Source organism: Megachile rotundata, chromosome 15 (genome assembly GCF_050947335.1).
Source record: "Megachile rotundata isolate GNS110a chromosome 15, iyMegRotu1, whole genome shotgun sequence".
Taxonomy (NCBI): domain Eukaryota; kingdom Metazoa; phylum Arthropoda; class Insecta; order Hymenoptera; family Megachilidae; genus Megachile; species Megachile rotundata.
The window spans coordinates 10,413,441-10,437,015 of record NC_134997.1 but is presented as its reverse complement, the minus strand read 5'-3'; the positions used below and the strand labels follow the sequence as shown (position 1 = coordinate 10,437,015).

At 34.7% G+C, this 23,575-nt stretch overlaps 1 protein-coding gene across 8 annotated transcripts in view; it reads right to left on the bottom strand.

Moving 5' to 3' along the window:
* Positions 1-23,575, bottom strand: part of LOC100877316 (uncharacterized) — a 46,423-nt gene that overhangs the window by 15,494 nt on the left and 7,354 nt on the right. For 5 of the 8 annotated variants that reach the window (XR_013040575.1, XM_076540032.1, XM_076540030.1 and 2 more), the window contains 3 exons: positions 18,462-18,697; positions 12,246-12,330; positions 11,487-11,610 (listed from right to left, as the gene is read on the bottom strand). Coding sequence is in view for 7 of the 8 variants with exons in the window: in XM_076540032.1 (XP_076396147.1) it covers positions 11,487-11,610; positions 12,246-12,330; positions 18,462-18,627 (375 nt within the window). In the remaining variant the exon portion in view is untranslated. Of the gene's footprint in view, positions 1-4,549; positions 5,526-6,513; positions 6,989-11,486; positions 11,611-12,245; positions 12,331-14,934; positions 14,981-18,461; positions 18,698-22,305; positions 22,488-23,575 lie in introns of those variants that run through there. The other 3 variants (XM_076540031.1, XM_076540034.1, XM_076540033.1) reach the window with 3 other exon arrangements.

The window sequence follows — 23,575 nt, the reverse complement described above, 5'->3', positions numbered from 1 at the left end:
ATATATTAATTATATAATATTTTTACAATTATATATATTAATCTTGACATTGTTAATTTTAAAATTTGGTGATTTAAACTTTGATAATTTTATAATTTAAAAATCCATACAAGTATAAATGTATTATCTGTAACTCTTTCTATCAATCATGTTACGTTCCTTTTTATTAAAAGAACAATATGAACAACACAGAATAATGGAGCTATATGACTGTGCATTTCACATGATATATAGATAGTATAATATGGATAAAAGCTACTTTGTAAGGTACTACATCTATTCATTTCCTCTTCAAATTTTCCACTTGAATTGAACGTGAATTAAATTATTCTTATTCAGCACATTGAGGTAAATCCATGATGGATTAAGGATCATTCTCAAAATCAAGAGATGCAGATATTAAATTTTCACATATAATAATAATAATAATAATAATAATAATTAATAAAGAAAGAAATATACAAAATTAATAAATAAAGAAACATACAAGAAACATACATAAAAAATATTAATATATTTACAAAACTAAAACTGCTATTTAATTTTGTAAAAAATTCTTGCAATTTTTTTAGTACACTAATAAAATTTTGAGATAAAGTAAAAACTAGATAAGTAAAAATAATTTGTACCTCTAAATTCACAAATGTTTGAAGTTAAAATCTGAAAACTTGGGGACTTAAATTTTTTAAGACAAGAGATTTAAAAACTTTCAAACTCATCAACAAAAATTGGAACAGAGTCTGAATGAGCGTCGTTACACATTTTCCACGTGTTTCATCTAGATATCCTCGTGCATAAAAAATAAATAATAAAAACAAAAGTAGCCTAAGAATTTATTTAACTTTCACCCTGAAACTTTCTTTCTCAGCCTCTTATCCTACGATCTTATTCTACCATTGGAAAGATAAGCAGCTCTATGTAAATAAATTTACATAGAAAAGAATCTGGGACGAATGAACGATCAGGTAAACCGTTTATCGCGAAACAAACATCTGTTTTCAGGATTGTCTTGATGAGTAAAACTTGGGATACGGTAATCGGATTCTGACTCATTTGTGTATTGCTATAATGAGTTCTACCTGACAAGGTCTAATCTCCTCATTCGAAAAGAAGATAAAGATAGAAATGTTTGTTTGACAAATATAAATATTCAAACCCTGCGATTTTTACATCTTTATGCAAACTTATTTTTTCTATTTTAGTAATTTTCTATTTTAGTTTCCATACACATGTGATCAATTTTGCACACCACTTGTGTAGTTAATATTAAATTGTTATTTGAACCTTAAAGTGTGAACTTAGAATGCGAAATGTCCTACCTTTCAGTAACAAAGTTATCCAAAAGCTCAAATTTTAAACGTAGCTCCTCAACTTTGCGAGTTCACCGATTCCGGAACATCGGAATCGATTCTCTGCGAGCCGTATTTTTATTTTTGACACGACCAAGCAAGGAAGTGTATTTTAGTCACGTGCAGCACGAACGCGAACTGAACACTACACGTTCGTCGTCGAACGCTCTTCAGGTTCGGAAAAATCCCTCGTTATCAAAGTTATCAAGAGATAAAACTCGCTTTTAATAAATCTTTGATAAGCTTTTCTATAACAACTACGATTACTTGGAGCACCGATCAATGAACTTGAACTTGAACTTTCAGTGCATACTCTTCCAAAATTAATAAAATTTAACAAAATGTACAGAAACAATTTAGATGACAATTTTAACTTTATGAGGTTCAAATAATTCTGGAAAATTATTGAAAGTTGTGTAAATTTTAAATGAGACATTTTGTGTTATAAAGGGTAGTCTTTGAATAAATAGAAAGATTTGAAGATTGGAACAATCTTTGAATTTCAATTTTCAGTTGTGAAACTCATTTTCTATTTCTATCTCATGGAAAATAAATACCTTGAATTGAATAACCATTCATAAATATCAGAAACAGCTAACGAAAGTAATAAAAGTAACAGCTAACGAAAGTAATAAAAGTATTCAAAATGGCCGAATGTGGCTATTGTAACGAACCAAAATCGTCGATGATTTGAAACGCGTCAGTGGCTCAACAAAATGAAATCCCTCGAGTGTACTCCTCTGTCCCATTTCGGTTCAATTGTAAGAAATAAAGCGACAAAAGCAAACGTGCCACGCGTATTGCGACGAAATAGTGTCATCGTGAGAAACGATCAACAGCCTCCACACAATACGTCGCAACAGCCTGTTAAACTACTTTAAACTCGAAAGTCTCTTAACAAGAAATTTCTATCTTCACGCATAATTCGTGAGACGAGGAAACCATAATGCGGGTTGGTAGCCATTTTGTTTTCCAGACATGATTGATTCAAATTGATCACATAAAAGTAGTGTAAAGTGCCACTTATAGTACATCAATTTAAAGGTCGAAGCTTTCTGGAAATAACTGTGTTACTGAGTCGATATTCTTATTACAAAATGGCGGATTCTTTGTTAAGATAATGAATTTGTACAGCTTGAGATTGTACGAGACCTTTTTTAGTTATTGTTATTTTTTATAGTTTATTGTTACAAATTCTTTCTAGAGGAAAATATTAATGAAACGTTTATGTAGCTATTTTTATTGAGCTTCAAGCTTTAAATTGATGTATCATAAGTGCCATTTTGTGAGACTTCTATGTCATCAAATTGTGACACACTCTATACAGTCAAAAATTGTTAGTTGTTCGACACAGTTGATGATTAGTCATTCTACAGTTAAAACATGCATGAAGCTTTTATATAGTCTTTTTTGTGGAGCTTCAAGCTTTAAATTGATGTATCATAAGTGCCATTTTGTGAAACTTTTATGTCATGAAATTTTATCAGACTCCAAACGTTCCAAAATCATATATTTGAATATTGTACCAAATGCACCCCTGTTCATTGTCTGGTACAATTAAAGATCAGCCATCTTGTGTTAAACCAATCAGTGCAAACTTAACATGTACATTTTCCTTAAGCTTCAAGCTTTAAATTGATGTATTACAAGTGCCATTTTGTGAGACTTTTATGTGATGAAAGACTTTTTACATTATATTCAATTTTTACTATAGCTTCATTCAATATAAAACTTCTTTGTTAGACTTTCAAACGATCACGTAATTTTCCCAATTTTAACGACATCATTAGACGACCAGAATCTAGAAAATTACATAAAAATTGTCGAAAGAAAAAGTTTGCAGTTAATGGGTTAAGCAGGAAAAGATCTATAATTAAAACGCGGGCAAAAAACAGAGCATGCTAACCACTAGTGCGAAAAAGATGAAAGCAATCTTCCGGCTGCCGTTTCGAAAGATGTGACGATAAGTATGACTCATTATTGGATGAAAGTACATTAAGCAAACTTATTAAAACCTCAGAATTTTAGTCATAGGGTTTGCAAATAAAACGTGCATTCAATCAACTCGGTGTTCAACTTTTGTAAATAATCCGACGAAGATTAAACTTGTCAATGATTCAGATGGGAGATAAGATTAAGTCTTATTTCTTGTGTGAAATGTAGTTGAATTTAACAGGAGATAGTACTAGAATTTATTTAATAAACAAATTTGAGAACTGTAGATAAATTAATTATTGATAGTAGACATATTATATAAAAATGTTTCGATTAAGAATGAATTACCTATCTATAACTTGGTTACTAGGTAGTACAATAAAGACTATTAATAAAGTATCGATCTGAGACCTGCGAAACCGATATATGTGGGTAAGCGTAAAACAAAACAACCATCTCAAGAATCTTCTACAAAATTCCCTGAAAATTCCATTCAAAACTCTAAGCAAAAAGGTGCTACAAATATTCACTGAACCACCTCAGGTCAATGTTAGATTAGGTTACCCCAATTTTGTGTTAGTTTACAATTAGGTAAACTCAGGCTAAAATCAGATTCTCCAGTTTTAAATTAAATTTTCTAGTTTAAAATTATCAATTTAATTAAAATATTCTAACGAAGGGTTAATTTAGTATTAAATGCAATGTCCATGTGTACTTTTAACAATGGACCATGAAACCGTGACGATGACCTCGACAAAATATTTGATGATCGTAGAGATGTTTCATCACACTTTTCATTCCGTATATTTTTAAAAATTTATGACAACTTTTCATCTTAACCCTCAGCTCTCATGTTCACACGTTCCTCGAGTGTCAACGGTGATATCAAAAGATTCTAATTATATTGGGAAGACTTGCCTTGCCACGAAGAGGTTCTCTTCAAGTTCCCACCAAATCTTGTTACTCAAGCTAGACAAGTCCACATTCCCAAAATGTGCAATAATGAAGTTAACAGGAGAATGCTGACACTCAAGAAACCCATCTACAATGTTGTCACACCTTCTGACATTAAACGTATGAATTTAATATCAAAAACAAACTCTGAAAGAACATAATACAGAGTCCATAGTATTGTCAAAATACTCTAACACGAATGTGTCTAACTCAAAAAATGTGTCAATCACAAGAGCCTCAAAGGTTAAATAGTCCACTTCTGTACCAAACACTATTTCTACTTTCCATCAAACTAAATCCCAAAAAATCACCTTTCGCACAGGACATCGATACACGTTGTAGTCGCAGTATCTCGTGGGCTCGGACAGCCGCAGATCCTGGAAGGTCTCCTCGTTGATCCTGCGTTCCTTCTCCGCTCCATCGACGTGTGCTCTGCTCTCCAAGATCAGCCTCATACGATTCTTCTCCGTTTTCACGCTCTTCGGGTTCTGCGAGACGAGCGTTCTCGGAAGAGGTATCATCGAGCCGGCTCGACTCCTCTCTTCGCTCTTCATCGGCGAGACGTCTCTTCTTCCGGAGGTCCGTTTCTCACCCGGCATGTTTTAACCGGTTAAAATCGTTGAAACAAATCGATGAAATCGGCCGGTCACGGCGTCACGCTACTCCCGCGACGCACGCCGTCAAAAAGCCTCTTCTCAGGGTTTCGACCCTTTCTTCATCCACCGAGGGGCAGCTCCATCGCGCTCCATCGGGCGTCGAGTGCGTCGGGACGCATGCGTCGCAGCAAAGATTTTCAAAATGTCCCTCTGGCATTTCAGCGACCCATCACCGCCTCGATAACAGTCTTACGAACTGATTTTTCTACTACTTGTCTTCGGAAGCACGCGGTACTTGTTGCGTGAGACGCTTAATTGGTACGCTGACCTTTCGAGAATTTCTGGAATGCGAAGGAACTATTTCTCGATGGCGTCTCGAAGACGGACACGTTCGGAACGAGCCACGATTTCGCGATACGCTTCGCGGAACCGGGCGTGCGTCTACCCGCGTGCGTCTACTTCCAAGCTTCAAGCACTCGGTAATTGACAGACTTTTTATAATTGACACTTACACGGTTCGCAGTCTTCACGATTCTACGCGTCGTTAATACTTCGTCGATGGTGTCAATTCACAAATTTTCAGTCACTTTTCTAAATTATCTTCATAGGTTCATAAGTTTGTGAATTTTGTATAGGTTTATAATTTTTTACATTTATTTTCAAATGTATAGATTTGTAAGTTTACTAGTTTCTAAATTTTTAATTCATAAGTTCCTTAATTTTTATACTATTAATCTCTAAATTCTCAAATTTTAAGTTTATGAGTTTTCAAAGTGTTAGATACTTGAATGTTTGAATATTGTGAAAGAAAGTTTGAATGTTCAAATTCTTGAACTTCTAACATTCCTGAAGTCCCAAACTTCAAAGTATTCAGCTCACAATGAATCATAGAATGAACGCTATTAAATAGGATCCTCGAACAAAAATTATTGCAAATAAGTTGTATCGATAATTTAAATTTTCTTTACGACACAACCTCGACGCTGTACCACTACAAGTACCATTTATAGTTATACGTTACTAGTCGTTCGCAGCCCACGTTTTGCCATTCGTTTCGCAAATCGACCGGACGCGCCTTTTGCGACCGAAGATAAAGAAGGAAAATCTATTTTCCTCTGTCTTTCACGCTTGATTTCTTCCAGAGAAAATTTCTAACGTGTGCTTCTTATTTTCAACTTTCTAATATTAAGTTCAGAGGTTGGAAAATGGAAAATCATTCAAAATACAAATCTCGACTCTTCGAAGAAAATTTAAAAAAAATTAAATCTTTATTTATACAAATTTTCATTGTAAAAGAATTTTATTCTTATAAGATTTTTAAAGAACCGATTAATTTTTAATTTTGTGTTCAAACTTATTTTATTTCAGACTTAATTATTTTTTTAACCTTAAATTTCTCAAAGTATAATTTTTGTTAAACTATTATTTTATGTTGAAATTGCATGAGCACGTATTATAATTTTTTAATAAAAATTTTGCACTGAAGATGTTAAAGGAAAATATAAATCATAATTCAGTGAAAGTTCACAATTTTCAGTAATATGTGACATCATAAGAACGATAAAGATCGACAAAGCTGTCTGAAGAGTATTCTATCAAGTTTTCATTCTGATAACTCCGATGAATCTCCGAAGTCCGTTTACTTCAAATAAAATTCCCATCTTCTCTCGAAAACTCACCCTTAACTTTCTCACTTTTCCGATCACATTCCAAAAGTCACTCGACTTCAAACGGATTCGTCCCCTTTTTGAGACCTTATCCCGATAACACGATTCCCGTGGAATATTCTAGCTCCCCATTAAAAAAGCCCCTGAGAAACAAACGTCACCACTTAACGCGTAATATCGATTCGTTATTTCCTCGCTCGAACAAGTCGAAGGGTCCACGGTTCAAAGGTTCAGATAACGAGATCCGAAAAAAAGAACCGATCACCGGAAGTAAGGTGCCACTGTCTTCGTTTTGTTACTCGCACATTTTCGAAGGTCAATAAAACCGGAAGAATAAAAGAGACGGTTGCAGAGAGCGTTTGGGACCACGTAGTGTTGTTGGTAGCTGAAATAAACTGGCGTAGGTTAGGGGATCGAAGAACAGCTGGGCTCGGCCTGGCTGCTGTACGCCATCACTGACTCACTCGATTCGTTCTGTCCTTCTTCGACTTCCTTCTTCGTACCTGTCTTCTCTTTCTACCCTGGGCCTCTCTATTCTCCTTCCCTTCGCTGCATTCTCTCTCTTCTACGCTCTTCTCTCTTTTCTGCGGATTGACTCACGTGTTTTTTCCGTTTTCTTTCTTGCTCTTTTGTCCGTTCTAATGCTCATCGATGTCAAAATTTACTAAATTATTTGATAACAATTTGTGGGTACAATGTTTAGCTACGTCCGAGATGTCGCTTCACAGGAATTAATTAATAGTTACATTATTACAGTTATTAGCTTGCTATATGCAGTGTACGTGAATCATTAAATGTTTAGAATGATGGATGACTCGTTTGCAGATTTTACGATAAAAGAACATACTAGTACATCATATAGTTGTCCAAAATTAATTTTAACATGTCACTAATTTTCTCTTTGACCAGATGGAAAGAAAATTTGACTGAGTTAAATAAAAATGTATACCCCAAAATTTAAAGAATTTGATTTCCCTAATTTAATCTACGTTTCATCATTTACCCCCTTTTTACTACGCGAAGCCTGTTCCACGACATCTGAATATCTTGTCAGATGTATCTAATCAGAATCTCTTTCACGTATCTCGTTAGAGGAGAATTCTCCGACGCCGTTTGATTAACAAACAGATTGTCGGCCTGTTATTCAGAAACGGGTCGTCGGTGCTTTTTAATATGTTATTCGTTATCGCTGCACTTGTTCGGTTATCAACCACTTCAGAATGTGCTTGCCTTCCTTTTTAGATAAAACGAGGTTTCCTTTTTATCGGTTTGTTCTTGCACAAGTTTATCACCGTTGCGCAACCTTATCACCATTTTCTAGGTGACATTTAAAGCCATATGGTAATACGGAGGGAAAACAATAGGTAATTAATATTTCATTGTTTTTTGTGTGAATTATGAAGTGTTGCTTCTAACACGAGTTCTGCAGACTTCAATAATGATATTTTTTAACGTTGATAACTAATCATTTTTACCCCCATATTTCTTTTATGTTGAATGACCGAATTGTTGAATGACAACCGCATAGAAAAAACACGTGTTAAATGACAAAAAGATATGTTCCCATTTAAATAAATTGCCAAGTACAGCATGAAATATTTAACAAATTTTTGTGCCACAAATATAGTACTCTTTCAAGCATTTATTTTTTTCCTTTGATATTTTTTTGCAGCAATAATATTAACAGAATTGTAAAGCAATATAGTGAACCACCCAGTATATTAATATATAGGGTGTTCTAACGTGATGCACAATTTTTCACCCCCTTGCAATCTGATAAAAAAATGTCTTGACTAATAGTTGCAGACTATAAAATATACAATGTATGTCAGTATCAAAATGTTTGCAGTGAAATAATACAATAAATTATATAATTATGTACAGTTAATTATATACATTATATATGTACATTGCACATGTTAATTGTATGTGTATATAATTTACTTACATGCTATTATATTTGTATTATATAAATTATATAATGTGTACATATATATTATTTATATATAGATGCATTTTATATAATGTTACATATATGCTATACATGTTATAATGTTCATTGTATATGTATATAATTTACTTACATGCTATTATATTTATATAATATAAATTATATAATTTGTACATATATATCATTTATACAGTGCATGTTACATAATGCTACATACATGCTATACATGTTATAATGTTACATATATGCTGCATATGTTATACATGTTACATAAAGCAGTCACATAGAAAATGCTATTCTTTCTGTTCATATCTCTTCAGAGCCTGCTAAGAGCAATGTAAGAAAGATTTCTGAAACGTAGATTTTTGTCCTTCAGCATCAGTTTGTACACGTGGAAAGAATCGAAGCACGATTCCCCATGGCGTGATACACTTGAACCATTTCGTAGGAGAGAAGAAACTCTGATCAATAACATCACCCCAAAGCGAGGCGGCAACCCCTCTGCAATAACTCCCTCATGGTGGCGCATGCTCAAGAATTAAACGCCATCCCTTCTCACTATTTCACCATGCTTTTTCCCCTCTATGCAACGTTCGCAGGATGCGAAAAATAAATACACGGAAGCGCATATGCGAAGAGACGTTCATTCATGCTAATGAGCTACAGTGACCTTGATCGTGAATATATCCCATAAACTTTTTCTTTTTCATTAATTAAAACGCGTCAAACGAACTATGGATGTTTACGTTCTTTCGTGATTGAAAATTATATGAAATTTTTACTTCGCACGTTTGATTCATTTTGAGATTTTTTTTATAGCATGTTTCATATTTTTTTATAGTATATTCGTGCTTTTTAACGGCAGCTGTTTTATATGGAACAATTGTTCTCGTCGAATGATAAATTGTAAAAATAAATTTTCTATCGGCTGTGAAATAACTTTTGTTATTGGAACAATACCTCGAAACAAAAACTTTCAATTCATACTGAAAGAATTATTTTACTCTGTGCAAAAAATTATTTTACTTCGCATGAAAAGAATTATTACGGTTCCACAGTAATGAAATACAATTAAAAAACGGTACGTGAATAACCCCAGTCGATAGGAATTCTAAACGGGTTAAAATAGAAGATTTCTACACGGGTTCGCTCCTATTCCGCAACTTAACTCGTTCTATTTTAGACTCGCGTCAAATTGAATAAAGGCGTAGAAATCCGTTCTGACGTAAAATCGATTGCCACGTAATTTCATATTATTATTAACGAGTATCGATTTTACGTTAGCCTGAAATGTAGATCTTCGTCGATAGGGTACTGCAAATTGCAGTGGGACAGTTTAGCGCGGATGCTGCGTATTACCTTGTTCGCCACTTCAGCGTATCACCGTCATTAATGCACCGCATGGCATGTGTATCAGTTAGTATAAGTGCATTAATGCATCAGCAGTGAAGGGAATTTTCTGCGAAATTTTCACCAACCATAGAAGCATAGTGAGGAACGTTTGATGCTAAACATTTTCAAATACAAGACTAAAACACTAGTAACTACTTCAAACATTGTAAATTGTAATGCGATAATTATAGTTCGTAATGCGGTTAAAACTAAATGTTAAACTGTGCTAAATAGCGACGGCTTCGGATAACACGAAGTTATCCAACGCGTAGTAATCCAACGCGTGGATATTCGACGCACAGTAATCCAACACGTGGATATTCGACGCATAGTAATCCAACGCGTAGTAATACAACGCATAGTAATCCAACGCGTAGTAATCCAACGCGTAGTAATCCAGCGTGTGAATATCCAACGCGTAGTAATCCAACGCTTGGATATTCGACGCACAGTAATCCAACGCGTGGATATTCGACGCATAGTAATCCAGCGCGTAGTAATAGAACGCGTGGTAATTCTACGCGTGGAAATCTAACGCGTAGTAATGCAATGCGTGGGAATTCTACGCGTAGTAATGCAACGTGTGGTAATCCAATGCGTAGTAATCCAACGCGTAGTAACCCAGCGTGTGAATATCCAACGCGTAGTAATCCAGCGCGTGGATATTCAACGCATAGTAATCCAACGCGTAGTAATACAACGCGTGGTAATTCTACGCGTAGTAATCCAACGCGTGGAAATCTAACGCGTAGTTAATCAACGCGTAGTAATCCAACGCGTAGTAATGCAATGCATGGTAATTCTACGCGTAGTAATGCAACGTGTAGTAATCCAACGCGTAGTAATTCAACGCGTAGTAACCCAGCGCGTGAATATCCAACGCATAGTAATCCAGCGCGTGGATATTCAACGCGTAGTAATCCAACGCGTAGTAATACAACGCGTGGTAATTCTACGCGTAGGAATCTAACGCGTGGAAATCTAACGCGTAGTTAACCAACGCGTAGTAATGCAACGCGTGGTAATTCTACGCGTACTAATGCAACGTGTGGTAATCTAACGCGTAGCAATCAGAGTGCGAGGATTACGCGCGCTCAGCCACTAGGCTCGAAGCTGTCGCTCTCGCGTCTGCGCATGCGCAATCTTCGCGCTGTGATTGGTCCGCGTTTTTCCTTAATAATTCAAAAACGAAGCTGCCTACCCCATTTTTGCAAAGGGAAATCTTATTCAGAATTATGTCAGCTACCCCCCATTTCAGGGACCACCGTTGTGAGACACCCTGTATACTTGTTACTATTAAAACAGTAATTGTGATAATTCAGAATGACCCTACCACCCCTATCAGGGAGTAACACTAGTTACAATCCCATGACGCACACGTCATACAAACAATTTTCACCAAAATTCAATTTCGTAAATGTTAATTAAACGTACATAAACGCGCTTAATATTTTAATTGTTTTTATTTGACCGAACAAGCATTAATTGGCTGCGCATGACGCAACTGAACAATATAGCTTAAGGGAATACGATCATTCGATATTTTAAAGCGATTCTGGTCACACAGATAAAATATCGGTTCGGTTAAGCTGTTTTCCGTGCGAATTCGTCCTGATCAAAAGGAAATATTGAAGCAGCTCACCTGCAGAGTTGTTGGTCGATGGCTTCGATTTCTCCAAGTCAAAAGACGGCTGGTCAGCTCTCCGGCTCGAATGCCCTCTGTGGATTCCAAGTTCTGACAGAATCGTGGTCGATAGCGAAAATTGCTGTCAAATAAGTAAATCCTTTCAAATCTACGTATCCCTGTTGTAAGGGAATTGGCAATTTAGTGAAATAAATTCCATCGGACCGAGCGGGTTAAATTGGCTGTGTTATAGGTCGATGAGAGTTTCTTTCTCGACGCGAAAATAAAAATCTGACCCATATTTATTTTTATGCATCTCTAAACTCTAATTGTTTGATAATAAATGTAAGAGTGTTCTGTATACCTAGTACGAATTTAACAAAACTTATTAAAAGTTAAACATATATAATTACGTGAACAACGAAACAATGTAAATGTGATTATACCGAAGCTGTTAACGTTCCAAAAATTAATTAATTAAATCAGGATTCGAGTTAAACCCCTTACAATAAGTGAATCCCGTTTGTTCGAATCGGTAATGGAATATAAACAACGTTATAGTAACAATTCCACCGAATTGCAATTAAATTGCAAATCGCGGAGGTAAATCATAGGAGCTTTTGCTAAATGCTTGTCAGCGATATTCAGCAGAGTGAAACTACGAAATCGCGATAAATTCAGCGCATTAGAAGATACACTTCTGACATGGCGAATGCAAGTTTACTGCTCTCACGGAAGTATTATACCTTCAAAGGCATCAATTAATGCTGTACTCACTTGTACTCGGCCAGAGGATTTTGACCCGTCTCGTTTTTTCTATTCTTCTCAAACTGCCGTATTACGTTGTCGGTTAGGTGTTTTCCTGAAACACACAATTTTATTCCAATTGAATAAAGTATTCTAAAAAAAATTCATACGGGGGATACGAATTTAGGGATATTGGGATCTAGAGATATTTGGATTTAGGGATGTGGAGATTTAGGGATATTTGGATCTAGGGATATTGGAATCTAGGGGTATTTGGATCAAAGTATTTTAGATACTTCTAAAATAATTTCAAATTTCCAAAATTTCAAATTTCCAAATTTCCAAAATTCCAAATTCCCAAAATTTCATATTTCCAAAATTTCAAATTTCCAAAATTCCAAATATCTCAATTTCCAAATTTCCAAAATTTCAAATTTCCAAAATTCCAAATTTCCAATATTCCAAATTTCCAAAATTCCAAATTTCCAAAATTTCAAATTTCCAAAGTATTTTACACGTATCAAACACTCAAATTTACAAATTTGTAAAAATTCACCAACATTAATACTTTCCCATATTCCCACTTTTCAAATATACAATTTCAAAGTTTCATCCTTTAGACACTCGCACAAAAACGCAATTACCGATCCAAAGTAACAAACCCGTCAGTTAAATTACAACTATAAAAAACAAATCAACTCATTTTCCTCAATTAACAAGTTAATTAGTACAACACTTGATACTTCACAAGTACATGAAATTCGTCCGAACTTTAAAGGGTCACTAATTGACGAACTTCCGTCCGAGCATTTACTATTTCGAAATAACAAAACTTCTGAAAACACGCCATAAACATTTGTATCTACTTCAGATTCTAACTCTTGGACTACATGCAACATTTTCAAACAGGATCCAAAAAAAGGACGATAAATTTCCCCTTTCGCCATACTTCGAACGGAACCAAACGTTTCTAGGCACTTGAAAGTTTTCGAGTGCACTCGTTCCGCAAGCAACATTGCTTCCCTTCTACCTATCATCGAGCTTCACAAAAATAACCAAATTCTCGAGGGCAAAAAGTAAACCGTCAAAAGATGGTGAGCAGAAAAGCGCAGCCGGTTGTGACGCAAGTGGCGACAAGTAAAAAACAGTCAGGGTGCAACAGACCCATGAGTGTTCCACGGTTTGGCTGGCGAATGCGGATATGGACTTTTATGATCGGGCTAACAGTTAAAGTAGCGTTTACGTTTCATGAACGACTCAATATACGGGAAAACTTGTGTTACAGGTTCAGCTGTTTATTAGGCATGGAGGGTCCTCAAATTTCTTTATTTGATAATTAGCACTTGTGGGAGAAAGTTTAGAAATTTTAGGAGTAGACGATTTGAAAGTTAAAATATTTAGAAATTGAGGTATTTGGAATTTTGGAAATTTGTAATTTGGAATATTGGAATTTTGGAATTTTGGAAATTTGGAAATTTGGAATTTTGGAAATTTTGAAATTTAGAATTTTGGAAATTTGGAATTTTGGAAATTTGGAATTTTGGAAATTTGGAATTTTGGAAATTTGGAATTTTGGAAATTTGGAATTTTGGAAATTTGGAATTTTGGAAATTTGGAATTTTGGAAATTTGGAATTTTGGAAATTTGGAATTTTGGAAATTTGGAATTTTGGAAATTTGGAATTTTGGAATTTTGGAAATTTGGAATTTTGGAAATTTGGAAATTTGGAATTTTGGAAATTTGGAATTTTGGAAATTTGGAAATTTGGAATTTTGGAAATTTGGAATTTTGGAAATTTGGAAATTTGGAATTTTGGAAATTTGGAATTTTGAAATTTTGGAATTTTTTAAATTTTGAAAATTTGGAAATTTGGAATTTTGGAAATTTGGAATTTCGGAAACTTGGAATTTCAGAAATTTGGAATTTCGGAAATTTGGAATTTTGGAAAATTGGAATTTTTGAAATTTGAAATTTTTGAAATTTTGAAAACTTGGAATTTTTGCATTTTGGAAATTTCAAATTTTGAAAATTTTGAAAATTTGAAATTACCTCATTTATAAATTCCCTAATCGTCCAAATTGAAACCTTCATATCTCTAAAATTAATCAAATTTCAACCTGCAACACATTCAACGCTCCAGCTACATAAATTCGACACATTAATAAATTAACACATTTTCCAATTAACTTCCTGTATTACCGTTTGTTGTCTCGTATTTTTGTACCCATAAATCGAAGCTCATTGTATGCTAAATGAGGCAGAAGGTTTGCACAAGGCATCAATGACGAAAGTGCATAAATATGCAGCTCCTTCTCACGTTCGTGTAATTGAATAAAGTTACGAACACGTACCGAGTTTCTTAAAATAGAACAATTGAAATAAATACATCCCCAACGTTTCTAACGCTTTCTAAATTTTACTGGCGATATCTCGGATACGAGACATGTAAATTGCTTAATAAAATTAACTTTGTGTCGTTTGGAAGCAATAAATTATCGTTACTGCTGCAAGTAATAATTATCTTATGTCTACAAAATCTGTAACTCAACTTCTATACAAAACCGCTGACTTTCACTGGAAATAAAATTATGAGTTACAACACGAGTCGTTAACCCAAGATCGATATAAAAAAATAAATAGAAACGTGGAAATAATTAATATTCCAAGCAATCATAAATGTATTCCATGTGAGCTGTAAAAATCAACCATAAACGCTCACTTATATAGTCCATCAGAAAAGGTATGCTCATTTCCCAGTGCGTGTTCCACGCAAATTAAAACTTCCTCCAGACCTTCCGAGATCTTAATATTTAAGATCGTTATCTTTCTTTCAAGGTTCCTTCAAGATCTCCATCGTTCTTGATCTTCGTAGAAAGAACAGGATAACCTCAACAAGTTCTTTCAACTCTTTCGACAAAGGTTCTAGTCACTCATTGTTGACGCGTATTAAATAACACCCGTTGCCCGATACTGAATTTCTGGATTAATTGAGTAACGGAAATCATTCGCGGACACTTTACCGATGTACAAATCCCTGCTTAATTTTGAGGCTTTGACGGCAACGTCATCGCGCAACTGTTTTGCGAATACGAACTGAATATATTGCGTAAGGAAGTTTGCGCATTGTGTAGAATTAAGATGAGAGGGGGCAGTGAATTTTGGACTTGAACATTTTTTAATTTGGGGATTAAGGGATTTTGGTATTGGAGGTGAAAGTAGGAAGTAACAGATTTTTAAATATTCAATTATTTTTAATTTAGGAGTTTGGTAGCTTAATAAATTTTTAGATTCCCAAATTTCCACGGTTTCACATTCCCACATTCCAAAATTTTCACATTTCCACATTCCCCAATTCCCACATTCCTAAATTCTCACATTCCTAAATTCTCACATTCCCAAATTCTCACATTCCTAAATTCTCACATTCCCAAATTCCCACATTCCCAAATTCTTACATTCTCATATTCCCACATTCCCAAATTATCACATTTCCCAATTCCCACATTCCCATATTCTCACATTCCCAAATTCTCACATTCTCATATTCCCACATTCCCAAATTCCCATATTCCCACATTCCCAAATTCCCATATTCCCACATTCCCAAATTCTCACATTCTCATATTCCTACATTCCCAAATTCTCACATTCCCATATTCCCAAATTCTCACATTCCCATATTCCTACATTCCCAAATTCTCACATTCCCATATTCTCACATTTCCAAATTCCCACATTGTCTTATTCCCACATTCCCAAATTCCAACATTCCCCAATTCCAACATTCCCAAATTCCAACATTCCTACATTCCCAAATTTCAACGTTACCAAATTTTCAAATTTTCCAAATATTATATGACAAATCAAAATTTGTATTTGCCAAAATTAGAAATTTTTATATTTCTAAATTTCTAAAATATCACGTTCCTAAATCTCCAAATCTCTTTTACATGTTTGAAAATACAAAAATCCTAATACTTGATAATTTTGTATATTTCTTTAACTTTGTTAATACTGTTCCATGAGTTTAATGCTTAACATTGTTTGAATAATGTATTTAATTTTATCACGAGTATCATTGCACTCAGGTCACAAAACGGACACAAACATTCCCATTAGGAGGTTAAGTGACCGCGATAAAGAATGAACTGATTACAAAGATTTAAAGTTTCCCGATGCGATTAAATAAAACTAATGTTATCGTATTAAACCGACACACACAGCGTTTAATCCAAACAAGGAACACTTCAATTTAAAAGGTAATTGTCGCGTTGCAATTTAACGCACTGAATATCGCTTTAATTTAAACGCGATGCATCGACCGTGTAATTCGTAATTCGTTATGCATCGGATTGTCAACAGGAAGTTTTATTATTTATGTCACACGTTTGCGTAATGCGCGACGTTTAAGCTTTTACACATGTGGCGTTCTAACAAACAAGTGCACGATGAGAAGTGTACAATGAGAACCACTGTTGTGAAGGGTGGGCAATTAGTTAATGGTAATTGGAGTGATTTACCAGGTTGCAAGTTCTTGAAGGTTGGAATTTTTGTAATTTAGGGTTATTCGATTTTTGGATTTTGGGATTTTATAATTGTGAATTTATCAGTTTGCAAATTTTTGTAAATAACAAATTTTTGAAGTTTCATGGTTCTAAATTTCCATATTCCCATATTCCAACATTCTCACATTCCCAAATTCTCACATTGCAATATTTCTACATTCCCAAATTCTCACATTCTCAAATTCTCACATCCCCAAATTCTCACATTCCCAATTTCTCACATTTCCAAGTTCTCACATTCCCAAAGCCTCACATTCTCAAATTCTCACATTGCAATATTTCTACTTTCCCAAATTCTCACATTCTCAAATTCTCACATTCCCAAATTCTCACATTCCCAATTTCTCACATTTCCAAGTTCTCACAATTTCCATATTCCCACATTTCCAAATTCTCGCATTCCCATATTCCCACATTCCCAAATTCTCACATTCCCATATTTCCACATTCCCAAATTTTCACATTCCCATATTCCCACATTCTCAAATTCTCACATTCCCATATTTCCATATTCCCATATTCCTATATTCTTACATTCTTACATTCTTACATTCCTACACTCTTACATTCTTACACTCTCACACTCTTACATTCTTACATTCTTACATTCCCACATTCGTACATTCTTACATTCTTACATTCCTACATTCTTACATTTTTACACTCTTACATTCTTACATTCCTACATTCCTACATTCCCACATTCTTACATTCCTACATTTCCATATTCTCAAACTTCCAATTTTCCAGTTTCCCAATTTACAAACTTAAGAATTTCTTAAAATCCACTTAAAAATTTCCAAATATCCCAAATAGAACAGTAACTCTACTAATTAATCTCCACCTCCCATTTACATTCATTTACATTCCAATACAAAATTTTAATTAAGTCTAATTAATAGTGGACCCATAACAGTGAGTATAATACGGACACATTAATATGTTGAACTTCATTACAATGGAATACATTGCATTTCTTAATTAACGCCTTATTCTTATTCCAACGCGACATTCAAAAGTTCCATAGAGTTAAAGATTACACTGACGCGGTAAAGTATAAAAGAATGCATTGTAGAAAGAATTATTTCTGCTACCCAACGGTATAGCATTAACTCTTATCGCAAGTTCAATGCACTCACGTTAATGTCATGACTTACATTTAACGATGCGGTGAAAAAGAACAGCGCGGTTTTTAAACAAATATTGTTTCAGAAAGTATTTTCTATTTAAATATTTCCTATCAGAAACTATGTACGAATAATAAATTCTTTATATTTGCGGTCACATCATTTTCCATTTTTCTATTTTTATTATCATTAAGTGCTTGAAGTAATTTAATTTTGCATAAAATAATTTTGCAAGAAATTATTATTAACTCTTCAATTATTATAGTAAAGATTAACAGTCGATTAATTTAAATTATTACACCAAAAGCACCTGTCTAATTAATTAAAAAGAACTTTGCCAAAAGATAGAAATAAAATTAACAGTCAATTTGAAGAAATTTATTTTAAAATTAATATTCAGTTGAAGATTATAGAACGCTCGTATTAGAGACGCAAAGAATCACTCACGGAAATAATATTCACAATCTTCCGCTTTCACATAAAAGCGTATTTTCTCAAGCAGTCATACTTTCAACTTTTTTTCTCAAGAGAACCAGACATGAATAAGTACTCACCGTTTTCATAATTCTTCTGACCAAGCGAGAAATTGTGATTCACATCCGGTGGATCGGCATTATCGAACAAATCCGAGGATAACTGCCTTTGCAAACGGATGGTTTCATGCGTTAGCTCTCGAACTTGAATGAGCAGCTCCTGATAATTCGATACCGGAAGCGTCATTGCTGTACTCTGTTTCCTTCACTGCGCCGTTGCGCTCGGATTTTGCACGAACAGCCATCCGATTAGAATTCTGTAACGAAATAAATGTTCTTTCGTTGTTAGGTTGTAACTAGCTTTTGTAATACAGTTTTTATTCTTTGAATTTAGTTATTTTGAAAATTATGTTTATGGTTCATAAGAGCACTTGGACTTAGACTTAGACTTAGACTAAGACTTAAACTCAAACTTAGACTCAAACTTTGACTTAGATTTAGACTGAAACTTAGACTTGTTAGACTCAAACTTAGACTCAAACTTTGACTTAGATTTAGAATCAAACTTAGACTTGTTAGATTCAAACTTTGACTTAAATTCAGACTGAAACTTAGACTTGTTAGACTCAAACTTAGACTCAAACTTTGACTTAGATTTAGACTCAGACTTGTTAGATTCAAACTTTGCCTTAAATTTAGACTGAAACTTAGACTTGTTAGACTCAAACTTAGACTCAAACTTAGACTTGTTAGATTCAAACTTTGACTTAAATTTAGACTGAAACTTAGACTTGTTAGACTTAAACTTTGACTCAAATTTTGACTCTGACTTAGACTCAAACTTAGACTTAGACTCAGACTTAGACTCAAACTTAAACTCAGACTTAGACTTAGACTTAGACTTAGACTTAGACTTAGACTTAGACTCAGACTTAGACTTTATAAGACACTCAGACTTATTCTAAAATAGTGACATATAAGTACTAATTCACCTCTCATTTCTGATTATAAAATTCAACCTTATAATAAATGTATCATACGATCAAACAGCGTCAAGCATCTGACGAATAAAAATCGGCCATTTTACCGCCACCTATACAAGGTATAACGAGCATTGTCACGAAGAACATCAAAAACCAGAGTTGAAACGATACTGACATAGAAGGCTTCGACTCGCTTCGATTCTAAGCTACTCAAACACGGCGAGCCTTTTTACTTGAAAAGCTTGGAAATCAGAGTCGTTGCAATTGCGAGACTCGGTTCCACGACTATGCATATGTAGGCTTAAGTGCAGCACTCGTTCGTGCTTAAAAGAGCTTTTGTTGATGGGGACGAAGCACTGGCAACCAACCCCTTCTTCCCTTAGCGACACTCGCGTGACACGTAAAAAGAGTGCATATGTACATGTGAATACTAAACCCCTAAAAATTCGCATTAAACCGCGTCAATCAGTTTGTTTGCGGATCTGTGGACAGCTTTTGTCGTTTATTTTGATGCATCGGAAATTGTAACTATTATTTAGGTTTATATTTAGATTACATTTAGGTGTATGTTTAGGGATATTTTCCTTAAGGACCACTTGTGGGGTTAAAACAGTTATGGGGAGCATCGTTTATGAACGTGTTAGGCTACTTAACTTCAACGTTTCTAAATGCGGCAATATATAACGCAAATCATTATAAATTGTAATTATATAAGGGTATTCGTGTGATTCTATTACGATAGCACTGAAATGGTTTCGCTGCAAGAAGTAGATTATTGCACCGTTGCATCTCTGCAGTGCACAAACAGTCAAATACGTGGAATACATCAGTTGCAAATATGTAAACGATGGTAATACAAAAATTTAATTAGTAAAGTCTCTGTGTAAGCGAAAATGATTTACAATTGAAAATTGTATCATTCGGTTACGTTCGGCTCGCGTCACGTGACCCTTCGGGTACGTTCGTGAGACAGCGAACGCAAAGATGTAACTTTTTTATTTTCCACTCTTTTGTTATCAAACTTTTACCAATCGATTTGTAATTCTTTTCCAATTAAAACGAGACCAAACACGATATGATTCGGATTATATTTACAGGTTTAATGGACGATAGTATGTTTTAACGGAAGGGAAATATGGAGAGCGACACTGATAAGATCATTATTGTATTACAATTCCAACGCGTTGCTAACTTTGTTATTTTCTATTTTTCATTTTAATAGTTCTTTTTTGGACAACTTTTCCCAGATGAAATTACAAATAAATATTGATGTCACTGCTTATTGACTGCACAATTGTTGCAGTTCTCGTTCACAAGCGTTGTGAAGCTTGACGAATAATGGCATCTTTACAGAATTGTTTCTCAGTTTCAAGTATCGCTAAGGGTCGAAATTCCTTCTTTCTAAGAGACGCATTCAAGCAAAGTTTCTACCTGTTTTCTTGCTGCAATCTAGACTGGTTCCAGTCATGGACCACGAAGCGAGACAGACGCGCTCTGGCAGATCCGCTACACCATCATTCAGCGACATTATTTTCTATGAACTGTGTTTCTTTGAGGTTTATGTGGAGCACAGAGCTTTCAGGTTAAGAATAAACCGATTTTACTGCGCTGACATCAAAGACCGTTTTCAAACGTGTCGTACGTGAATTAAATTTTTTACTACTGCAGTCATGTACCTTTTTGTATTTTATTTGGGTTTGGATGGACTTTTGGAACGGATAGCGAGATGTTACAGTGTTGAGACTATGGGATAATTCTACAATAAAATTTTGTGATGTTTTTTACAATCTTATGAGATTGAAAGGTTTGGAAACTTGGGAATTTAAAGATGTGGAGATTTAAGGTTGGAAATTTAATATTTGAGAAGTTGAATATTTGAGAACTTCAATAATTTGAATATTTGAGAAGCTGAATAATGGAGATATTTTCAGGCTTATAGTGTGCCTATCGTATATTGACCAGGTCATGTATGCACACGCAAGATCTACATAGCTCCATTTCGCAAGCGTATAATGCCAAAATGGCGATCCAAAAATATATATTTCGACAACGTTGTCCTCTTTGCCGGATTACGTGGAATTTTATTAAAACTCGGTCAATCGTGACTATTTAACGCGTCACCGTCTAAAACGTTTGAAAATAACATAGTCGAACGAAATAAAAGGGAACTTAACGTTAAATAACTGATGATCTCATTTAATACCACGTTTAGATCTGCACTATTAATTACACACTAAACGCTAAAAAGAAAAACCGCGTCTGACCGTAAACTCATTAGCAAACGATTAACATTTTACGATCTATGTTCAATTTTACTGTATACCGTTATGTATTCGATTTAGAGAAAAGTGCATCGACCTGCATTTTATCAAAAGTTGAAGGAAATTAATAATATCGAATTTGTATTTATAAAAACATATAAAATTGACAATAATGGTATTTAATAATTAAGTGCTTGTTTTTAATTTAAATATTATATATTAAAAACCGATAGGTAAATGTAGCACGTGTGTATTTATAGAAACCAGGTAGTCGAGCTAATTATGAGTTAATATTTATTAATAATTAAAGTATTAATTAGTGTCCATTAAATATTGATTTCTCAAATAAATTATTTCAATTCTAGGCACATAGATAATATTATAATTATTTTTTAAATATGATACAATACAAAAATAATTTTTTTTTATTTTACAAGCAGACTAATTCAGATAATTTCGGTAACTAAAAATAAACTGATAACTGTATTTGTTCTCAAGATTATTCCTCAGAAAGACATTCACATATGTGACACATATGTGTGATAGTGAATACATGTATAATTTATACTAAAATTTCCAATCGATAACTTACAATTCAGCTGTACCAGCAATTTGTTCACCCTTACAATTAATCCGTTAAAATATCCATGCAGAACACATGCACTGAACAAACACAATTACCTCTCAGCACCACTTCGATCAACGAAAGCGGTATCGAATTAGATCCGTTCGCACGTGTCATTCGATGACAAATAGTCACAGCTCGAAGATGATAATCTGGAGCGACGTTAACAAAATAACCGAACACGGTAGACACAAGGAGAACCTTCTCCTGCCGCTGCCGTACGAAAACTCATGGTGCACGCTCAACACGACCACCACGACCCTTCATCCCCCACTCTGCACGATGGAAGTTAATCGTGGTGGAGAAACCCCTCGTGTCGTTTCTAGCCTGTATTTAGCTAGGGACTCTTGGACATCGTGACTAAGGCCTCGTACCGCGTTGTTATTCTACTGAATTAGCGAAACTTACCCTCCTAATTAAATGCGTTTCTTACACAACTGTAGATATCAATACTAATACGAAAATCGATATGAAGATATGAAGTCTGTTAGATATTGATATTTGAGCTGCTAGATATTGATAATTGACATTGATTATCGATGGAAATATTCTCTAATACAAGTGTGATCTTCTAATTCAAGTTTTAATATTAAAACTTGATATTTAATATAAGTTTTAATACAGTGTATCGAAATAGTGATGTGACGGTGTATTGTATATACAGGATGTTTCAAAACTAGTGCTCCCTGAAATAAAAGGTAGCTGACGCGATTCTGAATAAGATTTCCCTTTGCAAAAATGGGGTAGGAAGCTTCGTTTTTGAATTATTAAGGAAAAACGCGGACCAATCAGAGCGCGAGGATTGCGCATGCGCAGACGCGAGAGCGACAGCTTCGAGCCTAGGGGCTGAGCGCGCGTAATTCTCGCACTCTGATTGCTACGCGTTAGATTACCACACGTTGCATTAGTACGCGTAGAATTACCACGCGTTGCATTACTACGCGTTGGTTAACTACGCGTTAGATTTCCACGCGTTAGATTCCTACGCGTAGAATTACCACGCGTTGTATTACTACGCGTTGGATTATTACGCGTTGAATATCCACGCGCTGGATTACTATGCGTTGGATATTTACACGCTGGGTTACTACGCGTTGGATTACTACGCGTTGGATTACTACGCATTGGATTACAACACGTTGCATTACTACGCGTAGAATTACCACGCATTGCATCGGACTAATCAGGGCGAGATGCGCGCGCAGACGCGAACCTAGCTGCGCGCGCATCACACCAGCTCCTCCCATTTTAAGGACCTACACTAACTATGAGGCACCCTATACAGCTATTAAATAGAGTGGCAATATTTGAATCTACGTATGTTCA